The 18,778-nt window shown below is 33.0% G+C and overlaps 1 protein-coding gene across 1 annotated transcript; it reads right to left on the bottom strand.

Annotated features, from left to right (window-relative positions):
- Nucleotides 1-2,079: 2,079 nt before the first annotated feature.
- On the bottom strand, nt 2,080-8,535 carry LOC130810080 (probable F-actin-capping protein subunit beta). Its single transcript, XM_057676017.1, has 8 exons — nt 8,218-8,535; nt 6,405-6,475; nt 5,290-5,403; nt 5,059-5,141; nt 4,845-4,918; nt 4,074-4,193; nt 3,611-3,706; nt 2,080-2,516 (listed from the first exon to the last, which is right to left on the bottom strand). The coding sequence occupies exons 1-8, from the start codon at nt 8,344-8,346 to the stop codon at nt 2,433-2,435; spliced, it is 771 nt and encodes a 256-aa protein (XP_057532000.1). The 5' UTR covers nt 8,347-8,535; the 3' UTR covers nt 2,080-2,432.
- Between the last annotated feature and the right edge of the window lie 10,243 nt (nt 8,536-18,778).

The raw sequence follows: 18,778 nt of genomic DNA, 5'->3' as shown, positions 1-18,778 counted from the left end.
TCGAAATAACCTAGACTTGTAAATCTATAATCTTTTGGGATAACACAGTAATTAGCACGCTTTATGATCTGACTATCAGTAAAATGTCGGAAGTTCGTGACAAAAAACCTTGGATCTAAAGGCTTGATCTTTGAGATTTACATGGATCAACGAAAAACGTGAGTTTAGTTTCGTCATTAAAACAACATAATAAGCTCTTCATTATCTTTTGGTACTCAAGTTCTGCTTAGGTAGGAGATATTTAATGGTATTAGTATTGGAAAATAGAACAGAACATCGACGTGAAAAACATGAAACAATCACATCTCTACATGGAAAAACTTTGAATAATACAATTTTTTTTTAGATTTAAATTTGTCTCATGAAATTTTAGAATTTCTTTTACCTTGTATATACAATTTTTGTGAGAAAAATTGTGCTTATTTTTGGGTTATCCTATTATCTTCATTGTCGGTAAGATCTTAGAGTCGGTCCCATATCAAAGAATAACAAGCTAAGATCATGATTCTTAATAACACTTTTTTTTCATTTAGGGTAGGCTACAGATTGTTACAAGCAACGGAAGAAAGAGAATGAATGCTTCCTAAGAGTCGAACCCTTGTTACAAACGAAAAAAGGAAAAATATTTTACTATTAGGCAAATTCGTAATGCTTATGCAAATGAATCTAATTTTTTAAATGATTTGTATTATAATTTAAAATACACAAATTGTTATGAGAAATGGTCTCTTTGAGAGACATGAGAAATAATAGCTCAATTAATACATTTAAAGAGAAAATAAGAATGTAAGCTTTATGTTTTAAGGTCATCTCTTTACTCTCATAAGAACAGTTGTTTAAACAGATCAACAAGATCAGAGCAAGGCTTCAAAGCCCTGCCCCATTTTGCTAGCGGTCTTGTTGTCACATGGAAGTCAAATGTTCAAAATGTGCAAAAAGAACAATGTAGGCAAAGTAAAGAGCTCTATTGCTTTGGTAATTTGCGCATTTTTTTTTCTCCCATAAAGTAATCAAGTGGATAAAAGTGTGAAAATTGTCTTTTTACCTTGATTCATGGTAGAGCGCTTTTACTTTTGATTTTGAAATTGAAACCAAGATTGAAAAATTCAATGCAAGAATATGAAATCAAAGCATAAATCAATTACACGAGTTCTATTGAGGTTCGTTACATCCTCCCTAGATTTTAGATTGTTTTTATTGATTGCTGAAATGACAATGGAGTTCATAACTCAATTTGAGAACTATTATGGAGAAATACCATTGAAATGGAGGTCTCTGTATAAGCTTTGTGTTTAGCGTAAGTGGTTAATGGCGAACAATGATATAATTATATGATTTGGGGTATTTGGGATGTATTTATATCAATTAACCCAACAAAATTCATTACTACAAACCCGTAAAAAGCGTAATGAGTCGCTGGTTGGGCACATGCTCATTCAAGCATACAAGCCAAAATCATCTAAAGATTTTCAAATTAATTTCGCTCGAGCACTAATATGCTCGTTCGAACAAAATTCCTTAGCTCACTGCCGAGGATGACCCTTGCTCTTTGATCATACCTCAAACTTAGCATCAATACATCTCTTTAGAGCCTACGTTATCTCACGAGCCAATATGCAACACATGACCTTCAATACAACATCCCTCAAGAAAATCGACACCATTATAACTTAGCACATAATATTGCCAAATATAGGGCTCCTTCTAATGAGATTAGAATTTGGATTGAAGAAAGAACAAAAGCATCAATATGCAAATAGAAATGCTTTATTTTCATGATGGTTCCATTGCTTTGAGGGCTTAACAAAGAGGAAGTTTCATGTCAAAAGACGAACATAAGCATCAATATGCAAATAGAAATGCTTTATACAAACATACAAGAATCACCCCTTTTTATTTTAACACTTATTAAAGTAAATTTCTACAATTTAACTTGTTTTATTTTAAAATTGCCTTCTTATTGCCAAAACATCATATATCTCATTAAATTACTTTTAATAAATTGGTACACATACCAACCTTAATAAAATTCAAATGTCGTGGAGGAAAATATTGAAGGGATTCGAATTATCACCGATGTGGGACTCAAACAATAGCCTCTCAAATAACCAATGACGAACTTAGTTCCATACAAAGAGCGATATACGAATTGTTTCGGATGTTACATACTCTCATATTTAGTTCATTCAAGGACTTAACTCGACATTTTACATTGCATCCAATAGAGATAGATGCACCCATGAACCTTAATTAAACCCCATGAACAAATAAACAAGGATCTCCAAAATTAGAAGGCAGGCATTTTACAAGTATCTAAAAGTGAAAATGCTTACAATTCCCCTGAGTTCTTGGATACAAATGACTAAATGTCCGAATAGATGTTGGTGATACATCGAAATCACAAATCTCATCATTCAGATTTCACATACGAATCAGCTATCGGGTAGTCTCATCGTCGCCAAATCAGCTGGTGGCCGTAGAGTGCAAACCATCTCTCTTGTTTTCCCAAAGTAAACCTACGCGGATTCAACAGAAAAAAAAGTGAATTGGAAGAACAAGATGACTAAATATGGAGCATCCCGTTTCAAACATAGAATAAGCCTGATTATGAATCGGCTGTGTTGAAAAAGCATGCCATTTATCAAAGCGGTTAACTTAAAGCGTGCACATGAGGGCTAAGAGCAATGGCTGATCTAGGAATTTGACGGAGACTTCCTGTGCAATTTACAAGGAATATTGGAATATCTTAATTTAACGACTATTATTCGCTTTTATAAATAAACTAAATTGATTTGATTATTATCACTAATATCTGTTGTAAATTATATCATTGTATATATTGTATCTAAATAGTATATATATGTAATAACAAAAATACAAAATAGGAGTATATGTTTAGCTATCTATATCATCAAAAACATATTGCTTAATATTAATGGAAAAAAAATATTTGTTGATAATCTTGTTGAATATTTATATGTTTTACACTTGGGATTTTTTTACGGGAAAAAAATACACGTGGTTGTGACATGTCACTGAAATTAACTTTTTTAGTATATAGTATAGTATAGATCAGAAGATAACCCAATATTTACATTTCTAAATTCATCAATAAACACATTCAGTATTAAAGCATGTAAAACATGATTTAAATTGTTTTCTTTGACTTTTCATACTTCAAAATCGAATCAAAATCAATAAAAAACAAAGAGGAAGTACAGTTTTAGATTAGTACAAACTCAAGTACAATTTACCAGTTTCCAGTTTTACTATCCACAACAACGTGGGTACGACACCACCAACGAATGCGTTACAACATGACATGATAATGACGACGATAAGCACCACCAGAAGATTATGTATTATGTTGTCAATTGGGTTTATAGTGGGTGTGTGATCAATCAAGAAAATTCAGGTTTATCAAATTAATTTAACTCTATTTTGTTAAATTTTAAAGCTTTTGAATTTTTAAGGAAACTTTTAATGACCAATTCTTTTAGGGGTTGTGGACTTGTGGGTGCAACCCTTGGCAACCAAAAAGAATCGCAATGACTACGAGAAGGGGCCGGCTTAGAAAGAACAACAGGAAAGGACCATATCTCAAGCATACCTGATCCAATGAGTTTCTCAATTTGCCTTCCATTTCTTCAATCATCCTTCCCATGTTACAAAGATGACCTTCAGCCACCGATAGTTGCATACTCATCTACACCATAAGAAAGATAACTTAGACACAGACAAGGAAAAATAATTCCTCCTAGAATATTTAATCGCGAATGCAAGCTAAAAACTAAAGGTGTTCATTTGGGTTATCGGGTTAATTTCGGGTCAGGTGTTTCAGGTCGGTGCAAAATCGGGTCTTGTGTCCACTTCGCTTTTTACATTATTTTAATTTCATTTTGAAGTCGTGTTAAATTGGGTTCCAAGGTATATATCGGGTCATCGGATCTGTTTTGAACACCTCTACTAAAAACCAACCAAACAGCTCAATAAAATCAAACTGAAGGGGACCTTGTTAAGAAAGGTTAAGATCAAGATGGTCATACTTCAGATCTGGTTAATATATATAATACCTGTCTTCTTATAGATCCGGACAAGCTGAAAGTCCCGCAAGAGTCATTGTTGGTAGTCAAAGATAGCATGACAGTGCTGGTTAAACAGTATCTGGCAAAGCCTTCATCCTCAGGTCCCACCTAATGTTGCACATAAAAAACATTTGACGTATTGCGTAAGTCATGTACATAGTATGATGTGGTGACAATTAGAATCCCGATTCTAAGATTCTACAATCCTATGATCCAAAAATAGGCGACCGATCGATCGTAGGTAGGATTTTAATGTAGTAGAATCGTGCGTAGCTACTTAACTCAAGAATTTAGGTTGTAGGATCATAACACGATTTTACGATCCTACGATCTGATCATACAAAGGTAGTTTCAATCGTAAAATATTTTCACATAATCCAGATTTCACTATATATTTCAACTTTTCTTGATTTGCCCTTTAAAAATAATTATTAAAAGTATTCTTTTTCAAAGTTTAATAGATAAAGTCAAATAACTTTTTACTTACACCTTAAAACTTAAAAAAGAACAAATATAATTGACAATCAGTAATCCAAAGCACTTTAATGCATATTTGTAGGATTACACGATCCTCTGATCCAATTCTATCGGTTTTGACTTTCGATCCAACCCCCTCAACGATCCTAGATAGAATCACGATCTTAATAACCTATTGGAGAGACATTGATTGGAAAAGAAATTATAAGTACTAGAGTTCATGACAGGGTTGGTGTAATTATGTAGCCTACTAGATTACACATTGAAGATATAGGAATATACCTCAATAACATGGATGGCATCCCAAAGTCCTTCATGCAAATAACCTCTTCGCCCATGACCAGTCCTTGAACCATCTAAATTACAAGATATTCAACAGTATACATGAAATAGTGATGCATTCTGAGTCATATAATTAGACGTTGGACGCCCGCATATTATTTTGGTTTAGACAGGATTACAAGGAAGTAACATAGACAATATAGTAAGAAAGTACCTTTCTTTATCAAGAAGCATGCAACAAATCCTTCACTGTCATCTTCCCACATGTAAACAGATGAAATACCACCTTCATAATACCTAAGAATAAAATTAACTTGATTCCCTCAAACCCATTACACACCATCAACGAAAGAAGAGAAAGGAAAATAGGAAATGTACAGAAAGAACATCGACAGTAATTTGACTGAACAAGAAAACCAAGTACAAGTCAAGTAAAGGACCTCACTGGTCACAATATACAGAAAAAACATCATTGGCTTCAATTTCAAGATTCCTTAACTCTGATGAAGGGTAGAGGCCATCCTCCAATGGTGGCTGGTACTTATTCGTCCATGGTGACCTACAACACAGCACAATAATGCCAAAACCTTAATCTCAACAGCAAAGCTATAGAAAAGCCTTAAAAAGAAGAGACCAAACTCCATGTGATTATCACCAGGCATCACTGGGAAGTATCATTTTAAATAGCTAAACAAGCACCAAGTCACTATAGTTCTTACAAAGGATAAAATTTTGTATTGTGTCCACGGGGGCTGGGGAGCAAACTGTGTTACAATTCAGCTTGTCATTGAACAGAGTAGCACGAAGAACATTTGCCGGAACTACAATTGCATTGTAGTTCATGGATCCATGCATTCATATCAAATGGTTAAAAAAGCTAAGCACACATTCAATAGCGCATCAAAAGAGAAACAAAGTGATACCTTGATTATTTCTATCTCAAAAGAAATTGAATCATAACCATCCAAGTTTTCTAGCTTTCAAAAACTAATGCATCTGCATATGATAGGATGGCCAAACATTTAACAGATTAAAAGGAGCCACACACATAGTTCAAAAATCAAATTTTAATCAAGGTAACTGTCATGGTAACGGTCGGGGAATGGATTTCGCGGTCAATGTGGATGGTTTTGCTTGTCTCAGGCTCTCAATTTATATTTAAGTGGCGGAAACTCAAAAACCTTTATAACACGGTCATAATATGGTCTTGCGAGTGATATTTTGCACTATGGCCACAAGCCTACTAAAAATAAAGGTTATGAAGACGTCCATATAGCATGGCCGAAACTGTAGAGGAGAATCATGTGAAATATTTCCGATACTACAAAAGAAAGCATCGGAGAAAGCTCCTAAACAATAATGTAGCTCAAAATTGATAAGGAAAACTTCTTCGGATGGGCATTTAACAATTGGAATCTGTTAACTCATTGCTTGAAAGCTCAACAGTCAGTACTTGCCTCAGACAACAAGATATAAGCGTGAAGGCAGAGGAAAATGACAAAACTAAGAAATAGAATAACATCGAAGATTCAAGAAATGGCATGTAAATGAACTTTTCACCTGTATGAATCAGCATCTCTGTTATATTCACACAGTATGAACTCTTTTCCACTTTCTTCATCTGATAAGACCTGTTTCCATGGGATAGAAATTGTGACTCCAACTGGCACATTTATGAAAAATAAAAGGAAGCAGCCAAAAACATGATTCCATAATTGCAAAACAGATGAACAAATTAGAGAAAATCCAAGAGTCAGCAAACTTTCAAGAAAGAATCAGAAAGGTGACTCAATACAGCAAGGAGAATATTCAAAAAGAAAAAATCATCCTTGAATCAGCATATATATGGAGTGATACTCTGGATATATCTTTTTTTATGGGAGTTCAAATATTTCAATACATTACTTAATTATCAAAATACTAAACAAAGATAGCCCGTCTACCTTTTGCCTGAATTAGTTAAAAGTGATCCAATGAGAACAAGTTTCAACCAATCAAGTGCAAAATGTACAATGATAGTCACAAGCAAACTTGGACAAATCCAAAGAGTAAAAATGTTGTACTCCACCATTTAATCCTTTTCTTCCCATAAGCGAATGCGTGGATCATTTGCTAATAAATTGTACTATTTCAAGATAAACCAAGTTGAATTCACTGAGATCAACTATTGTCTACTACAGATTGAAGACACTAGAATAAACAACGTTGGATATAAGATCAATATTCAGCCATATGGCCCATATTCAATCGAGAATTCTATGAGTGTGTAGACGAAGAATACTTCTTCAAAGGTTTATTATGCATTACTTAAGTGAAGAGGTTGTTTCTCCGTGAAATTTTATCATAAGCAACTCTAATTCTGCCCCTTTTCTGTCACCCTTGAACAAAGTTCATTCCCAGTGGCAAGAAAATTAGAAATGATCACAAACATAAGGTTGCACATATCCGATACCTACAAACTATGTCTAAGTAAGAGTCACTTAATAACATTGGGGCCAGAAATGTTGTTGGAATATATATTAGCATGAAATTATACGACTAGATTAATGAGCCTAATGCTTATACAGAAACATGGCTCCTTTGATGATGGATTTTTTTAATGTTATAGTCTCTATTCTCTAATTAAGTGATAGATCTCTATTCCAAAAGATTCGACTCTTAGTTGAAAAACAAGTACCACTTTCCAAAAGTACTATATTCGATTTTCAACTAACTCTCCCCATCCCTCATAATCCAACAAAAAGTATGCAAATAAAGTTATAATGCTAAATTAACAAGGCCTAATGCTAATACAAAACCCTAGTATATTTTAGGAAGGGAATGAAATAGAAAGGGAGATTGTCGTGTTTTCTTTCAAAATCTTTCCAATGTTCGAATAACCTATTTAGTACAAAACATAAGAGTTCTCCCAGCCAATTCCCTTGGCTACATTTCCCTCCACTCTCCTCCCCTCCCCTTTTACTATCCAAATGAAGAACATGTCATCATTCCGATTCATCCCGTCCAAACATAGCATAAAGCTTATTGATGGGGTTTTAATCAAAATGAAAAACGACATCTTTCCAATACCAATTCTAGTGGTGTGATCAAAATTCATAAAGTGGAGTAAATCAAGAATGCCAAGGTTAAAACCCCAACCAAATTGAGAGCTGCAAATCTTAGAATTAAAAAAAATTGGGCTATAATACATGATGATGTTGATGTAAAAGAGAGACAACAATGGCAACAGAAAACAACACGGTAGAAATGGGTAAAAATTAAAACCCAGATTACAAATTACAATTCCAGCAAGGTAAGCAAAAAACGATTGGAATCGTAGCAACCCAGAAAGCAAAATACAATTAAGATCAAATGGAAAAAGAGAAAGAGAGACCTGAAGAGGTTGATCGACTTGAGAAAGGAGATCGGCAGAGTGTTGAGGGATGAGAGACAAAAGAGCAGAGAGAGCAGTATCTGTGTGCTTTGGATGAATCCTTCGCATCAATCCCATGGCTGCTTCCATTTTTATAAAGCTTCACAGATGAATCAATGATATTGATACCCACAAATCCAATTCAGAAACAAGCTCAAAGAAAGAGATCAGATGGGGAAAAAAACCATGTTGATTATTGCTTCTACGGTTACCGTTTCCATGATTCCATCCATTTGTTTATCCTATGCTACACTAAGTCTTGTATGAGATCGAGACGCACCTATAAATTCAATTTATTTTTTAATTGATCACTTATATATTGTAAGCGGTTAGTTTAATTTTAAATTAATAAGTAACCGTATAAAAAGTATAATTACTTTTTTAGGCTATAATTAATCATTTTAAAATTATAAATAATCATTTTAAATGAGTTATCACTTTAAGATTATAAAATTTAATTATTTAAAATTGTAAGTAGTTATAATTGGTCATATTGTAAGTGATTGCTTACAATTTTGAGATGATCACTTAAAATATATATATATATATATATATATATATATATATATATATATATATATATATATATATATATATATATATATATATATATATATATGGGTCATTCTAATATAGATGATTTCATTATGACACCGTCTCATTTAAGAATTTATGAATATACTAATTATTCTTTTGGTTGTTGGGTATTATAGTAATGAGGATGAATTGTAATGTATGTGTCATTAGTAATAGATGAATGTGGGTAAATTGTTAATAATAAATCAATCTGTGTTTGATTTGAAATGAGCGCACATATTAGTTATTTTTAAATAAATCCACTTATGAGGTACAGTTGTTAAAAATAAACCGACATATTATTTATAACAATCTTTAAAGCTTTTTTGTAAGTCAAAAGTTATGAATAAACTGTAGTTGAGTTTATTTTTAGCAATTATAGTAAATAGGTGAGTTTATTTAAAAATAAATAATAGTTAAGTTTATTTTCGGACGGATCAAGCAAAGATAGTTTTATTTTAAAATTTCTCCAAACGTTTCATCATCATCGTCCAAGCCAATATGTCTCGCCTATAGGGACTATGAGTAGAGTCTGAGAAAGGGCAACTCATACCCGTAAAAAAGGATGCGGCTAATAAATTAATCGACTCTAAAAATTACAAATAAAAAGAATTGAATACAACTAAAATTGCAAGCTTGCATCATACAATAAATTCAAACCTTCATAAATATAAAAATACAAGAAAACCATATAAATAAAAATAAGGTTTTCCTCACTTATACCCACGTACTTTTAAAAATTCTCAGCTGTACCCAATAAATTTACCAATTCTCAATTGTACCCAATAATTAGTAGGGTTTTTCTCACTTATACCCACGTACTTTTAAAAATTTTTAGTTGTACCCAATAAATTTACCAATTCTCAATTGTACTCAATAATTAGTAGGGTTTTTCTCACTTATACCCACGTACTTTTAAAAATTTTCAGCTGTACCCAATAAATTTACCAATTCTCAATTGTACCCAATAATTAGTAGGGTTTTTCTCACTTATACCCACGTACTCATGTTGGTAGCTGAAGCTGTTCAAACTTTGATCATACTTGTCTTACTATAGTAATCATTTTCTTTTATAAAATTCAGTAAAATATTTGTGGGAAAATAGTAACCACATGTGATCTCATATTGAAGAATTTGAGAGGATTAGACAAGCATATAAACTTAATGGACTACTCCTTTTACTAATTGATTTTAGGATGAAAATTCATCGCACTTGTGTACAATCAGCTCTCATTTCCCTCCAAATGTCACGTGACTATAATCTCCAATACTTCATTTCCACCTTCCTTCATTATTTTCAATTTCTTTCTTCATTGAGCAATTCTAAAATGGTTACAGTTCAAAGAGTATTTCTAAAAAAAAAAGAGTTAATATAAGCCATATTCACATTATAATGCTACTGGTAATTCTAAAAAAAAAATTCAAAAAATATTACTAACGCCTTAAATAAATCTAACTAACTGTTGTTAAGTTGTCATTAAAAAATGGTTATTGTTGCTAAATTAATACTAATTATTGGGTACAATTGAGAATTGGTAAATTTATTGGGTACAGCTGAGAATTTTTAAAAGTACGTGGGTATAAGTGAGAAAAACCCTACTAATTATTGGGTACAATTGAAAATTGGTAAATTTATTGGGTAGAGCTGAAAATTTTAAACAATACGTGGGTATAAGTGAGAAAAACCCCATAAAAATAAAACTAGATAATAAAACGAGTAAAAGATGAGTCATTTCCCTAAATAATGCAAATTTATAAAGTATTTCCCATTTTGCTTGAATTGGAAAACTAATTCCCACATTACCGTCTACGTAGGATAGCTTTGAGAAATATATATATTTTTTTAATATAACCGCTACATGAGGTAGCGGTTTTATTCAGGGATCTGGAGGAAAACGCCATATGAAATGGCGGTTTGGTAATGGGAATTTTTTTTTTAAAAAAAAAAAAATATGTTAAGTAAACCGCCACTTGAAGTGGCGGTTTGGTAGCAGTACAAAACAGAATGTTGAGCTTGGTTCTTCATTCCATTATCTTCTTTGCTTCTTGCTTCTTGGTGCCGGTATCTTCTTAAAAAAAAAAAAATTTCTTCACTCTCATTTACTTCAAATATACAATTTCTCTCACTCAACTAAACTAATCAACTACATTTCCATCCTTTCCTTGTAAAGTAGATCATTTTCATCCTCATCTAAGGTATGAATAAAACCCTAATTTGTTTTCAATATGCAAATTTTTTTTTTTCATTATTGTTTTCAATTGAAGTTATAAATACGTTGATTGTTTATTACATTCTCTTGTTTTCATGATTTAAGCTTACATTTTACACATTTATAGTTAAATTTTAGGATTTGGTTTGTATGCATATAAAGTGTTTGATGAAATGCTTCAATGAAAGTTTATTACTTTGTAGGGTTAGTTGTTTTCAAATTTACACTTCCCTTACTCACATTCAACAATTAAGTGTATGTGAAATCAAATGAAAAATATGTTTGTACTTGTAGAATATGGATCATTATCCCGTTATAGTGTATTGGGGTGGGGAATAAGTTATACTGGATCCGATGTTGGGTATAATGGAGGATTAAATACAGTGATGTTTATCCATCGTCAAAATACGAATTTTGAGGTGTTTGTTAGCAAAGTCTACGATGTAATTGGTTGTGATCGCAACTCTTATATGTTAAAAATGGAGATGAAATACCCGGTGACTAAGAATGATGAAAGCATAAGTGCTCTTGCTTATGCGGCATCACAAGCCCCTGGAACGGCAATGGAGGTTTATGTTGAATTGGTTGCAAATTTGGATAATGCGAGGGAAGTCATGACTAGCATGGAACTTCCAGAATCAGGTCCTAGTGTACGCCATGATACATTCACAGAAATGTTAAGTAACCCAAATTACGTTAGTGAGCACTTGGATGAGTTTACCACTCTAACTCATTCACGTGGCATTGGTGGTGGTGTAATGAACACCTTTTCCACGAGTCACTTGGGTAGGCTTAATGCGAACGAGGTTGACTCTTTAGATCAGGAGGATGAGCATATTGATTCTGATTCAGAAGAGGATGATGAAAGAAGAGAAGCTCTAGATGCAGCGATTAGAGATGGTGCTCCATCTCAAGATTGGCTTATAATTGATGAGGTTGATCAAAGATTGATTGATGCATGGATGACCTGGAACGATGACAACTCCGTGAATGAAAATGGAGACTTTAGGATAGGGCAAGAGTTTAGCTCCTTAGACCACCTTAAGAAGAATGTTAAAGCATGGGCGATATCTAACAATAGAAACTTCCGTGTAATTGAGTCGGAGCCTTCAAAGTACGTTATCCAATGCACTAATGCGGAGGATATAGGTTGTGAATGGAGGATGCGAGCTGTTATGACCGCAACGGGTTCATTTAAGATTGTGCGATACAAGGGTCATAATCAAGATTGCTCAGTACATTACAGTGATGACCATCCCCTCCTTACTTCCAAGGTACCTGCAGGCGCTAATGCAATCTAATCCAGGAACATGGTTCAATGGGAAGTCCAACCGACAATGGATCCTACGAAAGTGATGTTTCAGCGAATTTTCTGGGCTTTCGGACCATCCATTAAGGGTTTTCCCCACTGTCGTCCCCTTATTTCTATAGATGGCACACATTTGTACGGAAAGTACAGAGGCACACTTATGATTGCTATGTCGATAGATGTAAATTCTCAATTGTTCCCACTTGCCTTTGCCGTTGTGGAAGGAGAGAGCAACGACACATGGAGTTGGTTCTTGGATTGTATAAGGCATTATGTTACTAAAAGGGACGGCTTATGTGTTATATCTGATCGTCACAAGGGAATTTTGCATGCAATGAACAGAGTTGGAAAAGGTTGGGAAGAACCATATGCATTCCATCGATTTTGTAAACGTCATCTAGCTTCAAACGTGCATAAGAAGTTTAAAAACATAGCGGTTAAGAACTTATTTGGAAAAGCTTCTGAACAGACAAAGATTCAGAAGTATAATTTTTATATGAATCGCCTTAAAGAGCTTAATGAGGACGCGTACAAGTACTTAGTGGATGGTTCCATTCCTGAGCGCCAATGGACTTTGATTCATGATGGTGGGCATCGATATGGAGTGAGAACTACAAACATGTCTGAAGCGTTCAAAGACGTTATGAAAGGGGCCAGGTCACTCCCAATCACTTTCATTAGTTAGGATGACATTCTTCCGGGTAAACGAATACTTTGCCACAAGGAGGGATTTAGGGAGAAACAGATTAGACAATGGACATGTGTATGCGAAGAAACCAAGTGATACGATTGATAAGAATGCTGAAAAAGCACGCTTTCATGATGTTAGGATATATGACACAGTGCGTGGGATATTTGAGGTCACCACTGGTTGTGGCAATAGGATAGCAGGAAAAGGTGGAAAATCCTACATGGTTGACCTCACAGCAACATCATGCACATGTCAGAAACCAACCATCTTCAAGTTACCGTGCTCACATGTTCTTGCAGTCTGTCGAGCTCGTAACATATCGTACGATGCTTTTGTGGACCCTTCATTTCGCACTACAAAATACGTATCGACATATAAGAAGTCTTTCATGCCCGTTCCAAACATGTTCACTTGCGATCCTTGGAATGGTCCTACAGTTGTTCCAGATCCCTCAATGAAGCGTGGAAAGGGTCGTCCGCGGTCAACTCGTTTACGGAACGAAATGGATGCACCGTTGACGCGTCCTCGAAACACGTGTAGCTTTTGTGGATTTAGTGGTCATAATAAGAAAACATGCCCTCGAAGGTCAAGAAAGTATGTTTTTTTTTTTTTTAAATTTTGTAATAACATGTTGAATCTGATAATATTTAAATGATTTTTATAACACTTATGTATGTAACAGCGATCATGGCGATGCCGGGCCCAGTTGATCCATCAGTGCTTACGGAGGTTGACGAGTTCACACCATCATCATCCACCGGTGCGCAAAACAAAAGGGGTCGGGGTTTGTAGTTTAATAAACTTTGTATATTCTTATATGACTTCAACTTCTTGTATGAGTTTCCATAATTGTAATATATCTTTGTATTATTTTCATAATTATTTTTTTCAAAACAAGCCGGTTCGTAATTGATTATTATGGAATAGATGGTATTGAACTACTTTAATGCATGTTGCGTTCACTATTTTAAAATGAAAGAAAAAAAAAAAAATCAGGCCACAAGCAAACCGCCACATGAAGTGGCGGTTTACCTGGACCAAACCGCCACTTAAAAATGCAAAGTGGGAATTAATCTTTTTTTTAGCCATAATCTGGGAATAGACTATATATATATATATATATATATATATATATATATATATATATATATATATATATATATATATATATATGTATATATATATATATATATATATATATGTATATATATATATATATATATATATATATATATATATGTATATATATATATATATACATATATATACATATATATATATATATATATATATATATATATATATATATATATATATATGTATATGTATATATGTATATATATATCTATATATATATATATATATATATATATATATATGTATATATAGATTTTGGATCAAATGAGAAGGGGTATGAAAATGAGAAGGGTGAGAAGTAATCTAAACCATTCATTTTTTTGATCAACGGACAGATTTAATTAGCATTTTTTCATAGTTGCACGCGGTTCAATTTGGATTTTTCATGTAATTTGAACCGGTTTTTTATTGATTAACCGGTTCAATATATAAAGAATTTTTTTTTTCTCTCTCCTACTTTACTTTCTCGACATTTTCTTTGCGTTCCATCCTCAAGAATTTTCGTCTTCCTCCCGTTCATTTTTCTTGGATTTTATTTGTTCTTCAATCGTTTGAATCTCAACCGTTCCATCCTGCTTTACTTTCGTTTGAATCTCGACATTTTCATTGTTCTTCAATCGTTCTTGGATTTTATTTCAGGTATTTCAGTTCTTGATTTAAGGGTTTATTTTCTTCGATTTTTGGTGTTTATTTGAATATTACTCTGGTATTTGATATTTAGGGTTAATTTCTGTTGATATTATTTGATATTACTCTGCTTTACTTCGATTTTCATCTTGTTCTGCGACTTTTCATTTTCATTCGATTTTTAGGGTTAATTTCTTCATCTTGTTCTGCGACTTTACTTCGATGTTTTGATTTTTTTAGTCTCGACATTTTGATATTATTTTTGGTTTAATTCTGGTATTTTAAATCTTCGATTATCACTTTTTTTTTTAGTTGTCATGGCAAAAACAAGAGGTTCGTCAACTTCGAAGTCAGGTCATCAACGAGGTCGCAGTATTCCAGTTGATATTCCCTCCACTTCTAATTTACATTTGAATTCCAACACAAGAAAGAGAAGAGCTGAGGAAACTGACAATGTACAACAAAGGTCTGTAAGGTATGTTGAATTCCAAAATTGTAATTCCAACAAAGTATTCCAGGTCATCAACATTGTAATTATACATAGTCATAGTATCCTTTATTGATAACATAGTATCTTTTTCTAAGAACATTGTATATTTTTTTTGTTGTTGCAGGTTGAGATCTACATTCCAGACAAAAAGTAGACCTTCTCAATTGATCAAATTGATGAAGGGATTCACTGAGAAACAAAAAATCTCAGTGAGAGAGATTGGTTTTGGTGGCCTTCTTAATTTAAAGTTATGTAGAAATCCATCTGCAATGCTTGGTTGGCTTGTAGATTGTTTTGATCCCGGTAGTTGTATGTTTTCGATAGACTCTTTCAAGTGCTTTCCCATTTCTGAATATGATGTATATGATGTTTTTTGTCTACCTCTGAACCCAAACAATGATGTAGATATAGTTTCAAGGTGTGCGAACAAGTATAATCCTGATTTTCCCTTGAAACAAGAATTTAGATCCTTTTTTGGTTATGAAGATACAAATGCAGCAATTCCTTTAGAATTGCTTGAACGAATGATCCCTAGGATGATTGATGGTGGGGATGAGTTCAAGCAACTTTTTGTGTTGCATGCTATTTCTTCTTTCTTAGCCCCAACCCAAAACAGAACAATAGACCTTAAGATTGTAAAGTCTATAGTAGATTCGAATAAGATTAGTTCTTTTAATTGGTGTAAGTATGTGCTTGATCAGTTTTGTGACTCTGTTGTTAGATATCGTAAAGGAAAGGTGCAATTTTTTTCTGGATGCATTGTTTTGTTGGAAATAATTTATTTTCATCGTTTGAAATTCAAGAATATCTCTTTGCCATCCTCTTTACCCCTTATCTCTCATTGGACTGATAAGGATGTGTCAAAAAGAATTAAGGAGGAAACATCTGCTAATCATTTTGGCAGTGGTTTAATTTTGAGTACATATCCCGTGAGTCAGACGATGGTTTTTGAGTATGGTCAAGCTGTTGGGTTAAAGGTGAACAACGTTGATATTGGTCAACCAAGTGTAAATGCAGAACCCTTCAGAGATCAAACAGTGCAAGACGATGATAAAATTGAGTTTCACTTGCCGTTAAATGCAATGCGTAATTCTGAAATACGCCAAGTAGCTGAGGATGTAAGTATGATCTTACTTATTTATGTATAACAAACATTTTAATGATAACACAGTAGCATTCTCCTGTATCTTTAAGTATGATCAAACACAGTAGCATTTTAATCACAAACATTTTAAGTATGATAACACAGTAGCATTCTCCTGTATCTTTAAGTATGATCAAACACAGTAGCATTTTAATGATAACATTTTAATGATATGCACAGTAGCATTTTAAGTATGTAAGTGTAAGTATGATCAAACAGTAGCATTCTCCTGTATAACAAACATTTTTCAAATTTTCAAAATAGAACACAGTAGCTATACATTGTCATAGTATCTTTTAATCACAACATAGTATCTTTTTCTAAGAACATAGTAGCATTCACCTTGGCAACAAATATTTTTCAAAATTTCAAAACAGAACACAGTAGCTAAACACAGTCATAGTAACTTTTAATGATAACATAGTATCTTTTTCTAAGAACATAGTAGCATTCACTTTTGGAAAATAATCATAACATAGTATTTTAAGAACATAGTTACTTTTAATTTGAACAACATTTAACTTTATCTTTACTTATTTTTGTAGGAAATATGTGAGTTGCTGATGCTGATGAGGAGAGACACTCAAGTTGTCTCCGAGTTTTACATGCAGAAAATTAAGTTGTTTTTAGAACAAAAACGTTCATTTTCTTCTCCTCCTGTCCCTTTTCCTGATGTTCCTTCTACCTCATCCACACCTTTTTCTGAAACCCAAAGTTTTTTCATGAATCCTACCGTGCTCAATACAATCGATGAGATAGTTGACACGGTTAAATGGGTTACCTCTATTCCCAGGATGGTGAATGAGGTTTTTGTTGCTGATGAGGGTGATGTAGATGTAGATGTAGTGGATGAGGTTGAATTGGATCAAGTTGTAAATAATGTTGTAAATAATGTTGCTGATGAGGGTGATGATGATGTTGTAAATAATATCACTGTTTTTGAAAGCCATGGTTATGAGAATGTATTGATACATGGCAGGGCTAAGTGTTCCATTCCTTTCAGAGGTGTGAATGATAAATTTACATATGTTTCACATCTGCTGAAGTCAAACAAAAAATATATGAGAACACTTGGTTCGTTACTTCAAGAAACAGTTGACTATTGTTTTGTTTCTGATCAATGTTTTGACAATAGGTGAGTCTTTTTTTTTGGTTTTTCTTTTTATGTGATTTTTGTTTTTTATTATACTTATTTTATTCCTTTTTATTTGACAGTGAATTGCTCGTTAATTATGAGGACAATTTGAGGATTCAAAGGGAAGAGTTTTATACTCTTGGGGATCCCTCAAAGTTTACTCATGTTTCTGTTGTGGATTGTTGGTGTTTATTGCTCAATGAAAATGAAAAGAACAAGCAATCTTCAAAAAAGTTCTTCTTTAGTGCTAGTTCTAGTGTACGTTTTTTGTCATTTTTATTCTAAATTACTTTTCTTTTATTTTGAATTATTTTTAGTTATTTCATTGTTTTTTTTTACAGCTTGCTTTGTTGGATTTTAATAATAATGGTGGTTCTGAACAAATTGATTTAATTTGTGATTCTTGGGTCAAATGGGTGGATTTCAACCAAGTTGATTTGACTAAGTTTGATCTGGTAAGATATTTTTTTAATGATTGATTGGCTTATATAGTCACTATTTTAGTTGTTATAGCTACTAATAGGTAGTTAGTACTTGTGCAGTCACTTTTTTTTAGATATATTTATTGATTCAGTGATATATAATATACAGATTGTTGTCCCGATATTGAAAGGCAGTCAGTACTTCTTACTTCTTCTGAATATGAAGTTAAGAATGGTTCAATGGATAGACAATGTGAACCATACTGCTGTTTCAGAAGAAGAAATTAGAAAGCTCGGTGACACTATGGTATGTGTAGCATTTTATTATCCTGAAAAACCTTTTGCCTATGTTGCTAAGATTATGAAATATTTATTAATAAATATTTAAATGAAACTTTTGTAGAAAGATTTGTTGTCAACAATTTTTGATGATAAGATGCAAGCTACTCATGTTATTCCATTATGGAAAATGGAACGAGTTCCCACCGATTGGAAAATGACTGCTAGGACGAATATTGAAAGTGATGTATTTATGATGATGAGCATGCTGTTTTTCGAGGGAACAGTTGATTTCCAGTGTCCAATATTGAATGCAGTTACGATTTTTCTTCTTAATATTATCTTTAAATGTATTTTTTTGAATGACATTCTAATTAAAAGATTCAAACTAAATGTATTTTCTTTTTATGTAGGCTCCATTGAGACATGTGGCAAGAGTTAAGATTGCCGGATCTTTATTGTTATCTGATTTGAACAAACAAAGATCCAAAGTTTTAGAAGA

This window comes from Amaranthus tricolor, chromosome 4 (genome assembly GCF_026212465.1).
Source record: "Amaranthus tricolor cultivar Red isolate AtriRed21 chromosome 4, ASM2621246v1, whole genome shotgun sequence".
NCBI classification, from domain to species: domain Eukaryota; kingdom Viridiplantae; phylum Streptophyta; class Magnoliopsida; order Caryophyllales; family Amaranthaceae; genus Amaranthus; species Amaranthus tricolor.
This window is presented reverse-complemented; position numbering and strand designations above follow the sequence as displayed.